The 20,225-nt window shown below is 38.6% G+C and overlaps 1 protein-coding gene across 44 annotated transcripts in view; it reads right to left on the bottom strand.

The window, feature by feature from the left end:
- Positions 1-1,443: 1,443 nt before the first annotated feature.
- CLASP2 (cytoplasmic linker associated protein 2) overlaps positions 1,444-20,225 on the bottom strand; it is a 140,642-nt gene continuing 121,860 nt past the window's right edge. For 26 of the 44 annotated variants that reach the window (XM_048511081.1, XM_048511087.1, XM_048511092.1 and 23 more), the window contains 12 exons: positions 18,757-18,920; positions 18,142-18,220; positions 14,431-14,574; positions 14,169-14,312; positions 13,820-13,926; positions 13,298-13,451; positions 12,512-12,722; positions 7,827-8,020; positions 7,168-7,296; positions 5,535-5,741; positions 5,200-5,316; positions 1,444-3,513 (listed from right to left, as the gene is read on the bottom strand). In XM_048511081.1, the coding sequence (XP_048367038.1) occupies positions 3,427-3,513; positions 5,200-5,316; positions 5,535-5,741; positions 7,168-7,296; positions 7,827-8,020; positions 12,512-12,722; positions 13,298-13,451; positions 13,820-13,926; positions 14,169-14,312; positions 14,431-14,574; positions 18,142-18,220; positions 18,757-18,920 (1,737 nt within the window). In that variant the 3' untranslated portion in view covers positions 1,444-3,426. Of the gene's footprint in view, positions 3,514-5,199; positions 5,317-5,534; positions 5,742-7,167; positions 7,297-7,826; positions 8,021-12,511; positions 12,723-13,297; positions 13,452-13,819; positions 13,927-14,168; positions 14,313-14,430; positions 14,575-17,976; positions 18,028-18,141; positions 18,221-18,756; positions 18,921-20,225 lie in introns of all 44 variants that reach the window. The other 18 variants (XM_048511074.1, XM_048511073.1, XM_048511076.1 and 15 more) reach the window with 1 other exon arrangement.

Raw genomic sequence — 20,225 nt, 5'->3', positions numbered from 1 at the left:
CATCAAAACAGAGAAAGAGGGATAGTAAGCTTGTATCTGAACCACATACTCTAGATTGCAGGTTGAGAGAGACTCATGACTGCTCCTTCACACAAAAATATTCTGTCCATCCAGAAAACTAGCATGTCATAGGGAAGGCCTTTGTGTGTAGGAATGTGTTTTCTGTTGAGGAGTATGTGATCAAGTGAACCTACAGGCCTGTTGCAGGCTGAAGTGGTACAACCCATACTCATTTTTTCTAGATCTCCAAGTGAAGTGGAATAGTGGGTGCAGAGAGCTAGAAGAGGGATCTGAATGAAAGGGTAGGGAACAGATGAATTAATACAACACAAAAAAATTAGACGCCAGTCTCACTCTGCATGTTGGGGTTAGACAGCAAGCCCTCGTTTTGAGAAGGCTGAGGCTGCTGCTTTAAACAATGCCAGCTCACAGCAAAAACAAGTGAATTGCTGTACCACTTCTTTCTTTGTAAACTCTACAAAGACATTTTTCTGGTTGCGATAGGTTAGACACTTTTAAGTGCTGGCCATGATACTAAAGTTAGGTAAAGTGACTCAAATGCAGCATAGTTCATGTATAACTGGAATCTGCCTAAAATGTTAGAATTGGCTGATATGATGTTCAGTTATGATGTTTGATTATAATCACCACAGTCTAGCTCAATTTGTTTATGCTTAAGTGTACCAGGTGTTTTTCATGTCATTTATACAATGTTCTTTAACTTCCTTTACCCCTCCTCCCAGGTTTGATGCTCAAAGGGTTTTAGAAATGTATAGTGTATAAAGAGGAAGGAAACAAAGCTGTGTTACTCCTCCTTTCCATTTTGCTTCAACGAAAATACTAAATGGAAGGTAATGAGCAAGTTCCCTGGAGAGGTAGCATACATTTTTTTGAAATAATTAATAATCATCAAGAAGTAAGGAAGGAAACCCTCCCACCCAAAAACTTGTTAATATATATTAAAGACAATTCTGATGGGCACTTTCTGGATATAATCAATATGAAATTTCCTTTGTAGCTACATTTTCGTTCATTTTATTAACTGTGAGTAATCTGAGCCAGGAATGTCAGTGTCACGACTATTTTCTCCCATTAAAGAAACTCAGTTTATCTGGGGATGTAATGTATGCAGAAGGCTGTGCAGGTATGTGGATCTCTTGCTGGATTGGAGAAAATGTGGGTAGGAAAGGCTGATTTTAAATAAATCCAAGTCATGGTTATTGTTTTGTGTTCTCTAAATCAACTGCAATGATGCTTACCTAGATTGTTTTTAATACTGACTGGGATTTGTTCAAACGTTCTTTTCCCAAAAGAAATAAAGTGGAAATCCACATTTCTGTGCCATGAAAGCAACTGTGAAAGTTGACATAGTATGACTATTATAAACTCAGTGTGGCCTAGTAAACTCTATTAAATAAAGTAGAAACAAGGCTCTATACATAGTTAACTTTTTTCAAGTAATGTTATGTACATTTTATTGCCTGTATATGCACAATGGTAATAGAACTATAAATACACAATGCAACAGAACAATAGAAAACAAGAATGTTACACATATGAGAATGAGTAAAGGGAGACTATTTTTCTGATGCAGCTGCTAAAAAAAGCCAGTGATGAATAATGACAATTTTAAAATTTGTACATATATCTCTAAAATATTTCCCTCAATAAACACCTTTCGGCAATAGCGAACTGCTTCTTCGAGAACCACATTTCATCTTTCCCAGTCACAATTACCGCTGATCAGAGTCAAAATGACTTATTAAATTATGCAACTGAAAGTATTCCACACATTTATAGACTTTGCCTTCAAGGTAACTAGAGAGTAAAACGTCATTAGCTCTTCTTTTTTTTTAAAAAAAAATGGCATTTGGCTGCATGTTAAAGAACTGGGCTGTGAATACATATTAGCAAAGGAAAAAAAATAAAAATAAAAAAATATTTCTATAGACAGTTTTTCCACAAGACATTATGGGTAGCAGCTCAGACAAAAGTATTCACCCTGAAGAGGTAGAGAGCATCTTAGCCTAGCACAGATCATCCTCCTCCTCCTTGGCACTGCTATGTTCTCTCCTGTAAGGACACAATCCCCAAAACTAGACGATGCAGCCCTGGCCACAGCATCTATGTTCTAGCCATTGTGAGAAGGGTGCTGATCTCACTCCCATCTCTCAATAAGAAGCTTGTTAACAAGTTCATAAATACAAAGAAGCATTATTCACAATGAAGTTTAAAAAATTACAGAAACAACCTGAAAACATCTCCACATCTCAATCCAGATAAATCTTGATGACACTGTTTCAAGAAAACCATGCAATAAATTTGGTGCAGCTTTCCCAAATCGTTCAAATGAACCCCTCAAACCACTGGTATGAAGGTCGATATAGTGCTTGTGGAATTTTTTTCCCCAACCCCCCAAAAATTCAGTGCAGAAACCCCAGCTCTTGCCAAAAAGAAAAAAAAAAGTGAATCACCAAGGAGATCTCTGCAGTGCTATCAAATATTCCGTACATGGGTTAAAATGATAGAACTAGCAGCCCCAGTAATTAGGTTGAGAGGAAACATTCTAGTGATAGAGATAAATACACACTGAGCATGCTTGTGCAGAGCACTCCACTCTGAAGCATCCTGCTTAAAGAGGAAACGGTCATAAGGATGGTTCATGTCCATTAGGAGACTTTGTTTAACCAGCTACTGGAAAACAGGACATCACTCAATCTCAGTTCTGCAACACTTTACTCTGCATAGGCCACCTTCCACAAAAGGATGTATAGGCTGCAGTTCAGTCGTTTGTACTGTATTCTTATTTGCGGGACGAACATTCCACCAGTGAAGTACAAGCGCTTCCCCAGCGCCGGATCAATCCAGTATTGATGGGCACCGCTCGCTTTCAAACTTCACATGATCTTAGTTGACATACATAATGAGGATGCATTTCCAAACACAGTCTAGTTGCAGTTCCGACCTGTCTTGCCCAGCTCAGAAGATATTACTTTAACAAAAACAGGAACAGCTATGTTACGTTGCAGCCAAATAAAAACAAGGAAATTTAGATTTTCACTTTTAGAGTTTAATGCATTCCGGTTTAATTTGCTTGCTTTTTAAAAATTAAAATGTACAGTAACACTGGTGAAAATTATCGGGGAGACACACGGAGGAGTGTGAACAGAAAACATGATGGATTACATTTCAAAATTTATTTTGTGTCAATCAAATGACATTAATACTGCTTTTTTCCCCTTGGATATGAAATAACTGCAACAGTCACATGCAGGCTGAGAGCAGCCCTCCATACAGGTGGGTGGGGGGAGAAAACAAAAGAAACTCCAACGAAGGTGAAGATTTCCGAAAAGGTGTGTTTGAGGTTTTTTCCTTTTACTGTTTGTCTTTTCTTCACAAGACCTATTTTGTGACCAACTGGCTTCATTAGCTTTGTCCAGCAACATCTGCAGCCGCATCACCTGCTCCAGAGCCTGTTTGTGCACGCTTGATATAAAGGTTCAACAACTTCATCTGTGGATTTAATTCAGTAAACAGTTTGTTGAATATTTACAGCAAGTCAAAATTTCATATTTATAATAATCACATTTGCCAAGGAGGTGGTAAGTATGGGTGGGAGAGGGCAGTGAAGGCTTGAAATTCCTCAAGAGTCAGTGCAGTTAAAAAGTGCAAGGAACAATCTTAGATCATTAATGGGAACACTTAGCGTGCAATCCTATGGAAAGGGTAGTTGTGGCGTGACAGGGAGTAATGGAGTTGCACAATCTCCCAAGAGGCTTGCTGCATCGTAGTTAGCAAGCAAAAAGTGACACAGTCCTTTCCCCCATGCAAGTGGTCTATGTGGCACAATGGGCTGAACCACTGAGTTTGCTGGCATAAATGTGCGCCAGAGAATAGGAGCATTCCCGGCCCCAAATGACTCAGGAAACTGATCAAAGTCAGCTCCACCTACAGAAATGCCCCCTTGGTACCAGCATGGGCTCCAGCGCTGGAGGAGAATAGGCAAACCAGCTGCAATGGTGCCTGGGTGTCACACTACTGCATGGCTCTCCAATACTAGCGTAAGTGTCCCTGTGCCGGTATAAATGCCCCATACACCAGCGTAGGTGGTATTTATGCTGGTGCAGGGGTCACACTGCCTCTTCTGTGGTTTCAGTCCCCTCCCCCTTTGAACTGCACTCTTAGGCAGACTAACACTGTTCAAATGAGATTTACACTTGTTAATGACAAGTTACAATGCTTTAACAGAAATTACCTTAATGTAATAATTGGCATTACTGGGGGTTTTTTCAGCCTACTTGTAGCATTGCATTGGTAAATCAGGGTCTGTTGTACAAGAATCTGGCTTTAGTTATCCTAAGAATTTGGTAATTTTACTATCCACATGGTAACCTGTTCCAATTTCTTTTCCCTAGAATTCTAGTTGTCAGCAGAACCTTTAAAACCAGATTGGCATGCCATCTTTTATTCCTGATTTAGAGAATGACATGGCACTCTATTTGCATGGAGAAGCTACCCTGTTTTCATAATTACAATACAATTATTTTTATCTATTGTAGACATTTTCCTCATAAATCTACAAAGGACAGCAGGTAGTTCAAGTATATAATTATCTAGCTTTAACTAATGATCTAAAAAAACCCCTTTTAAAGATCGAGAAGCGAACTTGGAAGAGCAAGGACACTTACAGAATGGTATCATCTACCATTTATATTTTTAAAAAGGAGACATCCAGACATACATGTTAGGAATGCTAGAAAAGCTAACTAATAGTCTGATCTTACAAACAGATTTTATATTTAAAAGAAGTGGGACATAATTAGATTTTGAAATTACCTGCATTATTTTCTGTCTATATAATATTAGCAATTTCTAACATGCCAGAGATGCAATCAATTTTAAAACTGGTCACATAAATATTACCATGTTTTTGAGATGGCCAATATGATGTTAATGAAATCTTTATTTAAACGTAAATAAAGAAAATTGACTGCAACTTCCAATTTTCCCTAAGAAGTGCCCTGTAACTTTAGTTGACTTCAAACAACTACTATGGGTTTCTTCAGCACACTAACAAACTGATAGTTCCCAGAGAGTAGCCAAACAGCTGAGGAGGTAGGAGAAGATGCCTATCCCCCAAATCTGTAGATCATCACTGAACGCCAAATAGACAACTGAACACAGCAAGTCTGAACTTACTTTGCTGCCAGTGAGTTGACTGAGATGTGGTTTCAGTTCATCACCAATTACTGCATGAATGGCTACAAGGCAGAAGACACAAGATTTCCGAACACTGCTCTCTGAGTTATCATAGCCCTGGAAAGCAAAAACATTAGTAAGTTCATATAACAAGAGAAAAGAAGCCAGGGTAAATATTGCAATAGAACCCATTAGTCAGGTTCTTGCAATTACTTGATTTAGCTACCTGTCAATGGTCCCAAACAAACCATTTTGCTGAAATACATTTAACACATAGTTTAACTGTCTAAACTATCCAATTTTAACTCATTAAATGCAGTTTTAGACCTTCTTACCTGTATTAGACCTGGTACTATCTCTGGCAAGAGCTGAGCAAGGGTCTCTTTAGATACTCTTTCTATCACCTTAGTTTGCATTTTGATTGCAGCCAGATTAATGGGGTAATCTGCCGTTTGGATAATGGGACAGAGTACTTTGATGCACTGATCTGGGCTAATGGACGTGGCTAGCATAGCAGCAGCATCTTCAGCAGATCTTACCACCTAAAATAGGACACAAACAGAAGCACATACATTGCATTTGTTCAGCTTGCACTTTGATACGTTGTTAAACTTTGAGGATCAGTTTTAATTCTTTTATGCAGAATAAATTACGTTCTCATCAGAACAGACATGGTTTGCTTAGTTAACCACAAGTGTCACAGTGATGGGGCCTTACTTTTGTGTTCATCACACACTGACCTTAAAATATGAGCTGATATCATCAGTTGATCAATTTGTTATCATAAACAAACAAAAAAAGGTTTCTATATTTTAGCTCTACATACCATATTTACAGTGCATCACTAGGAAAATCCTGCTTTAAAAAAGATGGGAGTTTATGCCTTTAAGCTCCTTTGGCCTTACCTCAAACTTTATCCATGATTTCTCAGCAGAGGTTTTAGCTTACTACTCTTATGTTAGGGCATAAGGAGACAAACATTTAATTGTGCATGTGTGCACAGAAAGCAAAAACAAAGGAGTAGTTTGGACACAAAGCAGTGTCCTCACAAAGCAGTGTCCTCACAAAGCAACTCCACACTGCTGGGGAGCATGTGTGGAGAAACCTTCTTGGGTCTTTTCCAACTAATTTTGTCCATCCAGGAGGACCAGTAATTTTTTTTTAGGGCTAAGAAATATTTATCATCATTTATTAGACTGCATTTTGATAATTCTCAGAGTTTTTCATTATGCCCCCCCCGCCCCCCCCCCCCCATCAGCAAATACATCTATCTGGTTGGCAGAATACTGCTATCCCCTCCACATTGCTGGGGTTAGGGGTACAGTGCCACCTACAATCTGGAAATCCATGTAAAATATTTTGGCCCACTCTTTGTTCCAGAGAAGAGGTCTGAATTTTTTCTTTTATTTGAACTTTTAAAAAGAAATGGTGTCTACTTATGGTATTAAAAGATAACATATGTTGATATTATACCATACTATAATATATTTTATGGATTTCTGAGTTCCTAAACTATTTTGTGTCGTTTGATGGCCTTCATGTCTGCCGCTTCTGCAAAACTGCCCCCGAATTCCCATTTAATTTCTTATGCCAACCCATGATATAGCAAAACTGCAATGGGGAAAGTAGTGATGTGGAAGAGACAACTGCATTGTGTACAAATTATAAGATGGCTTCAAAAATTTCTGGAACTGAGATGATCTATCACCTCCCTCCGGGACTTAGCCCCTCCTCACAAACATCTGTAATGCTGGAAATATTTTCTGGTACGGAGACCCAGTGTCAGATTGCCAGGGGTCAACAACTTTTTCATAATCAACTATATAAATAATAGTAATTTACTTGGTATTTCTATGACAGATATGCTGCATTCTCCACTTGCTTTTACACATGCTTTGAACATCGCACCAATTATTTCTATTAAATGCTCAAGAACAGCATCACAAGGCCACTGTATTGTATGCTTACCTCCTTATGAGGGTCTTTATGAGCTTCTAATGTCTTCATGATGGTGAGTTCTGCATAATTTCTAAATCTTGCTGGTTGGTGCCTTAAAATTTCTCGTAAGACTTTCAATGCCAGGGCTCTAATCGCATGCTAAAAAGGTACAAACATTTGGTTTAGTATTCTGTACACAGCTTCACAATGATTACTTTTGACAGCGGAACTATCCTTTTTATAGTTCCAAGTTTCCATAGCAGGATCCAGTATTTCTTAAGAGTTCTCTATGGGCTTTTCAATTTAATTTTTCTTTGAGTAAAAATGTAGATATTACTCACTGGCTGTCATGAATCCAGACATCTTCCTTAATGATAGAGCCTTGGGAATAGATATCACATATTCCTGAGCACCAAAACTAAAACAATGCCATTGCTGGAAAATATTATTTTTTCCCCTCTTCAGTTACCACAACTAACATCCCTGCAGTTGTGGTACATAAGACTCCCTACTGAAGCCTGTGACTGTAACAGCATTCGTGATGGGCAGTACAACACACTTTACCATACAAGCGTGTGGCGTTTTGTATAATTTTTAATTTAACGTGTGATATCTGGTATCATTTTTAATGTAGCACTCTCACCTGCATCTGTAAAAAAATGGCAAGTCCCAATAAAGAATACCTTTACCTCTTTGTCCCCAAGAGTTTCTAGCAATAAAAGCAAAATTGTTTTGAAGTGCTCATCCCAAACACCAAAAGATTCTTCTTGGGTCAATTTCATGAGTTCGTAGAGAGCAGCTTTTCGTTCTTCAACTCTCTCATTATGGTTTGACAATTCTTTCAGCAGTTCTGCAACTAGATCAGAATGGTCCAGAGGAGGTTCTATGCAAAAGAAATAATGTGAACTCATTAAAAATAGAACAAAACCCCCGCTGTTTTCTCTTTGTTGTAAAGACAGGAAGAAACAGCAGATATCTTTCTAAAGTCAATATGCAATTTGGTCCCAGGCCCAATTCAAGCCACATATAAAACAAGGCATCAAAAAAACATATCTGACCACAATTTTGATGCCACAACCAAGAAAGCCCTTTCTGTGGTAGCCACATATCTAACCTCAGAAAGGGAGAGTACCCAAGCAGGACCTCTGAAGATGACAACAGCTCCTTGAACTGAAACCAGAATCCAATGTAGATGGAATGATATAGTCCCTACAAGTTAGTCCAATCAGCACTCTTATTGCACACACTGTACCAACAATAGCTCCTGGACACTCTTCACAAGCAGCCCCATGTAGCAATCTAATATAAATATTAACAAGACATGTACCACAGCGATAAGATTTTTTGTTTGTTTTACCCAAGGAAGACTGAAATTGGCTGGGGAAGGCACTCCTGCTCCCTGCTGCCACCTTCTTATCAAACAGGAGAACATTGTCTTCAAGGGGGCTCTTTTTACTGCTTTCACAGCATCCAAATTTGTAGTCTGTTACTGGAAATGATGATAATGATAGTTCTTTCTACTACAATCTTTCTCAGGATAAGAAATAAGAGGGAATAGATTTCTGTTCCCAAGATGATAGAGACAAACTCTGTTAGTAATATTTTAAATTCCCTTTCACATAATCAATCCCATGCCAAGTAGTAAGGAGAGTCTAGAAATCTGTCCTGTGACATTTCTGGAAACTCCACAAAGCATATAAGCCAATTTGTCTCTTGCAACCAACATCTGAGGTCTCCGACTAAGAAAAACAATGGAAAGAACCCTCCTGTTTTGCAATGCTGGAGAATTTCTTCGCCTTCCCTTCTTAAAAGTTCTCTTTCTATACTTGCTGGGGCTCTGAGAGATATGCTTCATGCACTTAGGAGTTCTGAGGTAAGAAGAAGAGAAGACGACGACTTTGGATTTATATCCCCCTTTTTTCTCCTGTAGGAGACTCAAAGGGGCTTACAATCTCCTTGCCCTTCCCCCCTCACAACAAACACCCTGTGAGGTAGGTGGGGCTGAGAGAGCTCTGAGAAGCTGTGACTAGCCCAAGGTCACCCAGCTGGCGTGTGTGGGAGTGAACGGGCTAATCTGAATTCCCCAGATAAGCCTCCACAGCTCAGGCAGCAGAGCGGAGAATCAAATCCAGTTCCTCCAGATTAGAATGCACTTGCTGTTAACCACTACACCACTGCTGCTCCCAGGTACTCTGTGTACCAATCATTGCACAGGACAAAGACAGAGCTTATGTTATTTATGCCCTATCTTTGGTACCAAATGGGAACCCAAGAAGGTTTACGTCAACTCCTCTCCATCACTTTATCCTCACAATAACCCTATGATGTTATTCTGAGTATGTGTGACTGATCAAAGGTCATCCAATAAGCTTCCGTGGCAAAGTGGATTTGAACCTGATTCTCGCAAATTCTAGTGTGACAATACAGAATACTATTCCATCTGGATTTATCACTTGCATGTAGCACTATCTTAGCCATCTGCTCCTCACCAATTTGAACTTAGTGGAGAAAAGGACCTATTTGGTGGATCAACTTTATTAGTGGATTCAGCTATACAGTCCCTCACTGGCCACAACCAAGGATGTTGTGATCATACCTACACAATGTTGGGCATCTAGATGACTACTGGCCATGTGGCAAATTGCAATGACAGAGATCACTACATGTTGTTATGGACCCTAATCATTGTTCATTGTGCAGCTCCATGAATCAGACTGTATGTCAAGCTCTGGTCTGTTTTGTCAAGCCCAGACCTGATCTTGCCATGTCTCCCAGACAAAATCTGACATCTGTTGATTGTTTTGTTATGTTAACTGCTCTCGCTTGGTTTCTACTTTGCTTTTCACTTGCTTCTGGTAAGCAGCTAGCTATGGGAGCTCAAGATAACCCAGGCAGTGGGAAAAGTGACATAAGTAAGCTGTGAGCTGCCTGGAAATCTGTAAGCTTTCAGGATAATTGCTATGGGTTGCTGGGTTGCTTAGCAGCGGGCAGGGAGGAATAGGAGCATCTATCTTAGGATGTTTTGATGCCATCTTTCAGTCTTGTCAATGGACAGTTACTGAGCTATACTCCCAGAACCTGTCTTTCAATACAATTTTTTTTAATTCAGTCTGTTTACTGGATGGATCAGGTTACTGGATGAACCATGTCGTGTTTATTTGACAAGACACCATGACTGGAGACCAGAAGCGATTATGTTGAAATTATCTTTGTCACCACCCTGTAGTGTTTTCATAGATCTTAGGTAATTAATCTTCTATGGGGAAAAGTCTCCAGATAAGAAGGTAGCTGTGGGTTGCTGCCTGGGCTTATCCCATGCTCTGATGTGGCATACTCTCAGGTCTGGGACAAGCTTATCTTAGAATTGTACAGAAACTCAGGATGACTTGCATAAACTTCTGTAAATGATGGTACATTTAACCCATTTAGAGCTGGTAGTTATTTAGTAAACTCTCTCTTTAGTTCAATCCCGCATAATTACATTAGAGAATGCAAGATTTCTGGCAGAGGTTTTCAGAATTAAAAACCGGAGATTTCAAACAGTCATTCCCCATGTATGTAACCTTACCCCTTCTGTTCTTTTATCTATTGATTTGCTTGTTCTTGTTGATCAGATATTGGTTTTTTTCTGTTGTATGTATGTTTTACGGGTCAACTGACCGCAACAATAAATAATCCTGCTCTCTTTAGTTTGAGGAGGAAATGTACATGTTCCCAGGTGGTTATTTAGGTGCCCTGCACCCGGCCAAAGCAGAATGTAAGACTCACTGACTCAGTTAACAGTTCAATACTTAAAGCTTTAATTGTAACAACGTTGACAGACCCTGACTCCTCCCGGCTCTAACTAAATAAAGGCTACTTTGTTGCAGAAACTTTCTGGAGGCTGGAACTTATTGTAAATACTGTGAGCCTATAACATCTATAACTGTTTAACTTAAATACTGTGAGCCTATAACATCTTTGACTGTCTAACTAAATACTGAGAGTCTATAACATCTTTGACTGTCTAACTTGTTGCTGTCACCCAGCTTCCGTTGGCACCTAACTGCCAAAACCAGACGGGTTGCTGGGTAATAACTGCCGTAGAACACCAGCCCTAGGCTTCTTAAATTAGAACTAAATTAGGTTCCCTCCCATTGAATACTATACAAAACATAGCTAAACCCATTCTATATAAAGGGCAACTAAATCTTAAAGGGTCTGTGGGGGCGTGACAGTACATATTTTTAAAAGATGGCAAAATACTGTGCTGAAGATATTTCAAGCATCCTAAAGACATAATTCATTCATATTTTAAAGCACTCAGTTTTCACTGAAAAAAGAAACATTCAGTACTTTCCTAGAAAGTGCTGCTACAGGCACAGGAGTAAAGGCAGAAGTAGTAAAAAAAGCAAAGGAAAGTTGGAGCAATATGTTATAAATAGAAAAGTTCTGATATGCTAAGCAGATAAGCAAGGATGCTAAATGAAGCACCTTTCCATCTATGTCTTCCCCCCCAAATACATGTTTGGACAGCAAACCCACATTCACCTAGACATATTTTAATGGCAAGATATGGCACTGCTTTTGCTGATCTCAAACCCAGACTGGTTTTACCAACATGCTTTGATTTTCTTTAAACTAAAATTATTTGGAACCAAACTAATGTTTTATTTTGTAGTTACACATAATCAAAAGCCCAATGTGACTTTCAGTTTGTTTTTTATAATTTGTGGAATTACTGCTACTTTCACCAATGTTCTATTAGCAAATATAGTTTTTATAGGAAGTACAGACATTGCCTCTCTGTGAGCAAGATTATATCCACAAGGAACCTGATTTAGCCTTCTAGTTGGTAACAAGATTGGGAGAAAGGTTCACGGAAAGGAGTCTATGAGATCTAATTAAGCTTAATTTCATTATTTTAATCAATAGTTCAGCCTGTCTATGCTTTCAAATCAAACATTTTGTGTATCAAGTTTTGAATTTCTACAGTTCAAGAATTCTGCAATAAGCTGTTTGCCATTCCAAGGTTTCTTTCAACAGGGAAAACCCCCCACCCCCTGTTGTAACCATCTTTGAGCATACTTTATGGAAAAAGCAGTTAATAAATTGGATTGGCTGGATTCTCTTAATTTTTGCTTGCACGACTCTTTCCACATAGCATCTCCCTTCTACAGTTTAAAACAGTGGTTCTCAACCTTCCTAATGCTGCGACCCTTTAATACAGTTCCTCATGTTGTGGTGACCCCCAACCCTAACATTGATCCATTTTACAGATGGAGAACACTGATGCTGAGAGTCTTACGCGACCCCTGTGAAAGGGTCGTTCGACCCCCAAAAGGGTCCTGACCCCCAGGTTGAGAACCACTGGTTTAAAACATGCTGCCCTTACCGTTGGGAAACTGGTCAGCATCATCATCAAACATGGCTTCTTTTAAAGCTGATTTGTTGAAAGAACCAATGCTGTCCGTGTAATTATATGGATTATAATCACGTGACCGTGGGGATGAATGAGGAGGCATTGTGTTAAGTAATGAGGTTTTGTTGTCAAGGGCTGTTCGGCCTGTATCAGTAGCTCCACTTCCTCCAGACCCACTGCAAATCTACACAGAGGAATGACATACATGGTATGTTAAAATCATGATTTCCACTTCAAGATAACTAGTAGTGAATCAACAGCAGGTACATATTTAACAGAAGTCATGAAAGCTCAGTTACTTATAAGACATTATAGCTAAAGGTGTTTTTTTCTCCATTAGCTGCAAGTACGACAACGTGGGATTCATAAATTAGATATCTTTATATCAGTGAAGAGTGAGGTTATTTATTCAAACCAAGCAAAAAAGGGACAGTTGTTCTAGTACAGTGCAGTTATTAAGGATTAATTCATCTGATAAAGTATAAAATGTCATCTAAGAAAAGCCTACACACTTTATAGTTAGAAACCTCAACTTGGGAGCAATGCCGAGGCCTTTTCCAGATTCCATTTTGATCTCCTAACTGCACATATTATATGACTGCACACTACTTACATTAAAGGCAAACTTTCAAACTGCTTTGGCTAAGAAGCACTGCACACACATTTATTCAGATGAAGTCTGTGTGCTGGTAAAGCTGACATGTGTGTGGCAAAGTTTATTTTGTTTATTGTCGGACAATCAACCTCAGAAATACTCACTGAATCACCATCTTCTTTTTTTGAATCTCGTTTCATAGGCTCATTCATATCCTCCTGACTACGAAAGCTGAAGTTCTGAATTGCTTCAGTCACTCCACGGAGAGAACTATAAATATCTTCTGAATTCATGTTTTCTGTGTCGTAATCAAATGCACTGTGGAACAAAGAAAGGTAAGGAAAAAGCTATTCCTTTATGTATAGTGATAATATTCTCTAGTAGACATTCCAATGTGTGAATTCATCACATGAGAATTCATGGGAGAAAAGCATCTTGGGATAAAACTACTAGTTTGTATTTGAAGGTAGAAGGAATACCTAATAAATAGGCATGAGCCACAGAGTTCATCCACGGGAAAGAGGACTCCTCCATATGTTGGATAACAAGACATTCATTACAAAACAAACATTTTTTGCAAATATTTTTTAAAAAATATTTCTGGAATGAATCCAAGTAGTTGGTTTCCCATTAATTTTTCTTGGCTGGCAATTACTAAAAATAAATGACAACTTGGATTTTTTTACCTTGGTGACAAAGTATTCTGGGATGTATTAGTTGGTGAAGTGAGGGGGCTAGACCAACTTGCTGGTGAGCGAGGAACAGGTCTTATTAAAGGGCTTCCCATGGATCCCTGTAATGGAAAAAAAAACCCAGTTGTAACCATCTTTGATCATACTTTATGGAAAAAGCAGTTAATAAAGTGGAACTGTCTGACAAAAAATATTGAAAAGTTGAACCAAAAAGGTAATTTCACTAACAAAATTCCTTAATATCATCAAATGAATACATTTATCCTATCTAAGCATGTTTCAGATCTATTAGATTAACCCCTTAGATATTTCAATAGTCAATGCATTAAAAACTTGCAAATACCTGGCTACCGTTTCCTGTATTTCGGAGGTGGTTATGAAGGAGTTTTGTGGCGCCATCCTGAAAAGTTTTTGGTAAAGCACCCAGCAACATTGTAAACTCGGGAGTATTGAGTTCAAAAAGAGAAATCAATACTGACTGTGCAGCCTAGAACAAAAAAAATCAAACCATATTAAAAATATAACTTGAAGACTGACATTAAAAATAAGGATCCCAAACAAAGCATCAAAACAAAAAAACCAGACACTCTATGGCAAGCTCTCACCTTTCTAACGTCTGAACTTTTAGGTTCTGTCGTCCAAGTGATAATTCGGGATACTGCCAGACGAGTTTCACTTGAATTTACAAAATCTCCTGGGTCCATCTGTTGTGCAAGAGTCTCTATGTATTTAAGAATTGCAACTTTTACCTACAAAAATAAGGAGAGTCAGGAAGACATACAGAAAAATGTGGCATTCAATAGTGACCAAGCTAGAATGGAAGATAACTCATTTTACTTGTTAACAAGTTACCAACATTAATATCCTGACAGGGATTGTTTTCTTTGTATTTGATGCAGATAGTGACTACAGAAAATGGTTTTTCTAGTAAAAGATACATAAAATCTGTGGACTGGACACAAAAGACTGAACAGAAAAAACACAGACAGGAATGTTGTTCCACAAACCTTTCAGAAAAATTCACGTGAGCTAAAATAGTGGAGTAATATATGGAATACAAATAAACAGTTTTGTAGTTATTTAATTCTCCTACTTGCACAAGAGGCAGGAAAAACATCTTGCACTAGTGAAATAGTACCTTTAGATTTAGTTTTATTTTCTCATGCTATGCTTTAGCAGGAGATATAAAACAACCCTTCTTCAAGTAGTAAAGACTCCTATATGAAGATGGGTAACTATGTATGTACCTCTCTGTCTATATATTGATGATTATATTGGTCAAAAGCCAAACAACTATAGAAGGGTTATACTGGAAATTTCTCAGATAGTAACTATGCAGTGTAGCACTACAAACCATTTTAACCGTTTACTGTTTCATGGATTGTGAGCCACCATGAGCCTGACTTTGATTGGGAAAGGGTGCAGTAAAAATCAGTCCAACAAACAAATAAATGTTCAAAGTTTATCTTGCAGGTGGGATATTGGATTTACTGCAGCATTAAACTGAAGCAAGGACCTATTCTTAGTACTACATTGCAAATTTCTTGAACTGCCTTTGAACCCAAAAGACAATCTGGTATTGGCTAGCTCCCCTCTGCATTGTCATCCACCTTTACTACTCTTTACATCATAAACACTGGGAGAAAAATTCATACCCTGACCTGCATACGTAAACATTTCAAACATGTGGATAACTGGGCATTGTCAGCACAACAGAGAAAATGCTTGTGCAACACCCAAACACTGTTTCACTGGCACAGCCACTTCTTGGTTGTCGACCGGTCAATCAGCATTCAATCCACTGCAAGTCATTATAATACCATAAACCTATGATTAGAATTCAGTATTTTTTCCTCTTCTGGAATAAACAAGTGCAGTTAACTGGGGGATGTTTTTTCACACCAAAACGAGTGAGATCAGAGAAATGCAACTGGCTATGCTGTTTGCAGCCTGACAACAAGTACATGTATTCCTTTTTCACCTGAGAATTCCACCATAAAACCCCATGTTGTTTATTTCTAACTATTTCAGGTGGAACATCTGTCAGATATGTGCTTTGCAAGTCACATGTAGCCAATTCACAGAATTCAGCACCATAGGAGGTGGTGATGGCCACTAGTATAGATAGATTTACAAAAGCAGATTTGTTCTCAGTGAATTTTCAACCAGTTTCCATGTTCGGGATACTACGGCTGGATACTTGGGGTGGGGGTAGGGATGACGAAGGAGGTCTGCTGGCTTTGCTCCTGCTTAACAGCCTTTCACAGGCATGTGGCTGGCCGCTGCTGGAAATGGCCAGGTGGACTGGATGAACGCACGGATCAATCTCTTCTGAATTTTAAAGCAGCATATAAACATTTTCTGATATCCATAACTTGATACTGCTAAGTGTTCTGAATACAGAACAACCTGAGTATTTGTCTTTCATAATCACTACTGTGTCTCCTAAGCGACATCAATGTAAGTTAAAGTAACCAAAGACACATAATGCTGCATGTCACCACCATTTGCCCTCTTTCTAATTAAAAATCATAGCAGTGCCACTAACAAGGCATCAGAACAAGTCTGCAGTGCACAAACAGTAAGCACCTATTTTTTTTACTTCAGCTGGGAAATGATTCCTGTGTCAACAACAGCTTGCTTATTCTATACTAATTCTAGAAACACAGCTTTTAAAAAATCATTTTCTTCTTGTACTTTCTAAATCAACAGGATTTAGCATCGTTAAGGGAAATTCTCTTCACTCTTCACCCAGTTTCCCCTGAAATCCAACAATTCATTCCTTGTCTTCTTTTGAGAAATTTGGAATCAGATTTTGATGAATTCTGTTTTGATTAAAGAGAATGATATCTTCCCAGATCTTCCTGTCTCCTGCTAAAGCAGCACCTTGTGGTATGTAACACAAAACAACTGCAAGGGCTGGAATGACAAAAAGGTGCACTGATTTTTCTTTATAGAGAAATGAAAGAGGAATCATATGTATGTATGTATGTATGTATGTATGTATGTATGTATGTGTGTGTATGTGTGTGTGTGTCTGTGTGTATGTGTGTGTTCAAGAGAGAGAGAGACTATGAGAGGATCACCTTTATTTCCCTTTCACGTAACAGTAAACAGACATATACCACTTTTCTATAAAGAGGTCTCCCATTCTGATAAGTATCTGAGAAGTGCTGACCTCCTCTTCTCTTTTTAGTTATCCTTAAAACATTGATGCGCCAAGTCTTGAGATAAATCTATTAAATGCATACGTCTGCAGCAATTTCATAATTTCACTGAAGCCTTTGAAGGCCAGATGTAGAAATGTGCAGTATTATTCTCTAGCTATCACAGAAAGTCCAACACTCAGCTAATGCAATCTCAACACTCAGCTAACTCAATTATGTAAACCTTTACATAAAAGCCTTGTTATACTCCTTCATTATATTAAAATCCAGAAGATTCCCACTGCAAAGAATAGGTACAACCCAACCTCTTTAGCATATACTATAGAAGTATTCTGTACTTTAGGCAAACCGACGAGAGGTTTTTGCGTGTGCCACCTTGTGAAAAGCTACTAACAGACTGTGTACATTTAATGCGTGCAGGATAGAGGGGGAAATGCTGTTTTTGTATATGCTTGTTATTTTCCCAAGTTTCATTCTTAATATCTGCAACACATAAAGCTGCAGTTTCTTTCAAGCCAAATTTACAGGACAGTAATCTGTCATATATGTTCCAAAGGATGACACTTTTTCAGGTGCTTAAAGAATGCCCACTTAAAAAAAACACCCAGAAAAAAGTGAATATTAAAAAAAAAACTGCATAACCGCAGGAAGCTGAATATTGGTTTCAGCTAGGAGAGCCACTACACTCATAAATGTTGTTGGGAAATCACAAGCATAACATTAGAAAAGACTTGATAGAGTGAGTTTGCATAACCAGCTCGGTGTTAGGCAGCCATTCATTGGTTTCTTCTTTTGTCGGCCTCGCATAAAGTTTACTGTCAAAAGTTTAGCAGAAGTGTAACACTCGGCCTCAACTGGACAACCGCATGCTCAGAATTCCTCGCAAAGGTTAGTAGCTGCATATGGATGCATATAAATAAAATGTTTAAAAGTGTAAATGTACACACAGTAGGTTAAAAAAAAGGCAATAATGCAGACAAAAACCTTGGAGCTCCAAAAAGAACGAAGCTGGTCCTGCAGTGCTGGCTTGACTGTCTGAAAGTTCATAAAAACAAAACCCACTAATTGAAAACCTTACAAAACAGAGATACAACACATCAACATGTAGCATTTCTACACATCTCACGGCGAAACTTCAGAAGTTCTTACCTTCAAGCTGGGGGTTTGCGTCTGGTCAACAGTGAATCTCATTAAAATATTGAACTGGAGATCATTTGGAAATGATTCCCTGAGAAAAATGGATTAATTTTTTTTATTAATAGTCAAAGCTTAGTCCAAGACCTCCACAACTGCTTAAATCAGAAGAAAAGGGGGAGATTGAGATATTGCAAGTGTTCTGCTTCTAGCAAATGTAGGTGAACTACCCGGATCCTCGTAGAGAAAAGGAACTTAGCGTAATCTTGTTGCCGGGCTGTTCATGTGACAGAGATGGGTTTGGAAATGCTAAATCTCATTAGGAGGCTACATATTTCACACTCCCATCTCTTTAAAATCTCAGGCATAACTTTCCATACATGCCATCATATATTATGATGCATTATTTACATAATATGAGCCATTATACTTTCAGAGCCAGTTAGTCCATATGGAAATGCACAAAGGGGTCTTGGTACATTTTAATAGCTTTATTCATAGTGCTAAATGTTAGAAGTTTGACCTGGTATTTTCAGAGATACTATGCTTTATGTGAAAGAGGAGAACTATTGATACAAAGAGGCAGTGAATAAAAATATATGTATTTCAACGCAGCCAGGAATCAATTACCTTGTTATATCAAGTGCCTTTTGAACTTTGGCTTGTACCGATCCCAACAAATCAGCACCCATTTTTTTTAGCAGCTGAGTCAGCAACACAAATAGCCAATCCTGTAGATCTTCTTTATGGACTTGAATGAAGTCTACCAAAGTTTCTAAAAACATGCTGAACACCTAGTCAAGGAACAAGAGGGCAAAAGAGGGGGGGGGAAGAGTAGGAAAGAAAAGGAGTTGACGCTGATCTGTGTTGAACTCACAAAAGAATAATGCAATAAAACACACAGAAGCAGACAAAGGCAATGATTCACAGCCAAGCAGGAAAGCATTCGGCCCCATCTTTCAACATAATCTGAGAGTCAAAGTGTATGCAATTCTGAAAATTAGTACTTCATGCAGTGTCATTTTGAAAAGAAATGCTGTGATCACTGGCGCAACTGTTTTTTGGGATTTGGGCGTATGTATGTGTAAAGTCGTTTGAGGTTTACAGAGGTCTGTGGAAATGATTCAAACCAGTATGTCACAAACTCTGTGAAACAGTACCCTTTTAAAGGTGTACCATCAGATCTGATCTAGAAGTTTGTTTGCAGAAGTCTGTCCAGCTCCTCACTTTGTCACCTCATTCCCACCCAACCTAGGACCTATAATCCATTGGGATGCTCCATTCATCCCCTTCTCGTCCCCCTGCCCCCATCCACTTAACACTACTCCCATCTCATCACACAAACCACCTCATCTCCAGACTCAGCTACTTGGGAATACAGCAAGCCACTTTCCCCTTTCAGCAACCGGCTTCAAGGGAGCTTTGAGCCCTGACTGTTAATCGGAATATTACTAATAAACCACCCAATGTAATTTGTGCCCTCATGGGAGGAGGTTTTGCGCGTCCATTTGAAAAACAGCATTTTAGACTGTTAATCCACTCAGCTTTGAATGAAACACAACATGCACACACCAGTTTTTTTTAAAGCCAAACTGTCATGACAACCAGTCAAGTTAAACAGGGACCTGCAGATACCTTCTATGCACAGTATAGCTAATGTTGATAAAGGAATAGGGTACACATTCCTTCTTATGTAAAAAGCATGGTTGCAAGTGTAATATAAATTTGGTATCAAACGTGGTTCATATTATATGTATATGTATGCAACGGAATAGTCTGAGCCTCCCCTATTTAGTTTGGTCCCTCTGGGCAGAGCTCTTGGCTCAGTTCTTACTTCCTGCATTTTAGCTAAAGCTGATGGTTGTAAAAGTTGCCTTTCTTGCAAACTGAAGAGTTTTGTTTTGGACCGGCTTATCTCTGCTGAATGGACTTGATTGAGAATGGATGCCTAATATGAAGGCAATATCACAGTATGTACGTTTTATTCTTTATCAGTAGACATAAAAATAGCAGGTGGCAAACACAGTTCACAAAAATGCATATTATCTAACTACCTAAATGTTTTTAAAGAAAAACATCATTAGCTACAAGGAAAAAAC

The sequence above is a fragment of the Sphaerodactylus townsendi genome, linkage group LG11, assembly GCF_021028975.2.
Source record: "Sphaerodactylus townsendi isolate TG3544 linkage group LG11, MPM_Stown_v2.3, whole genome shotgun sequence".
Taxonomy (NCBI): Eukaryota; Metazoa; Chordata; class Lepidosauria; order Squamata; family Sphaerodactylidae; genus Sphaerodactylus; species Sphaerodactylus townsendi.
The sequence above is the reverse complement of the archived record's forward strand: the minus strand, read 5'-3'. Positions and strand labels throughout refer to the sequence as shown.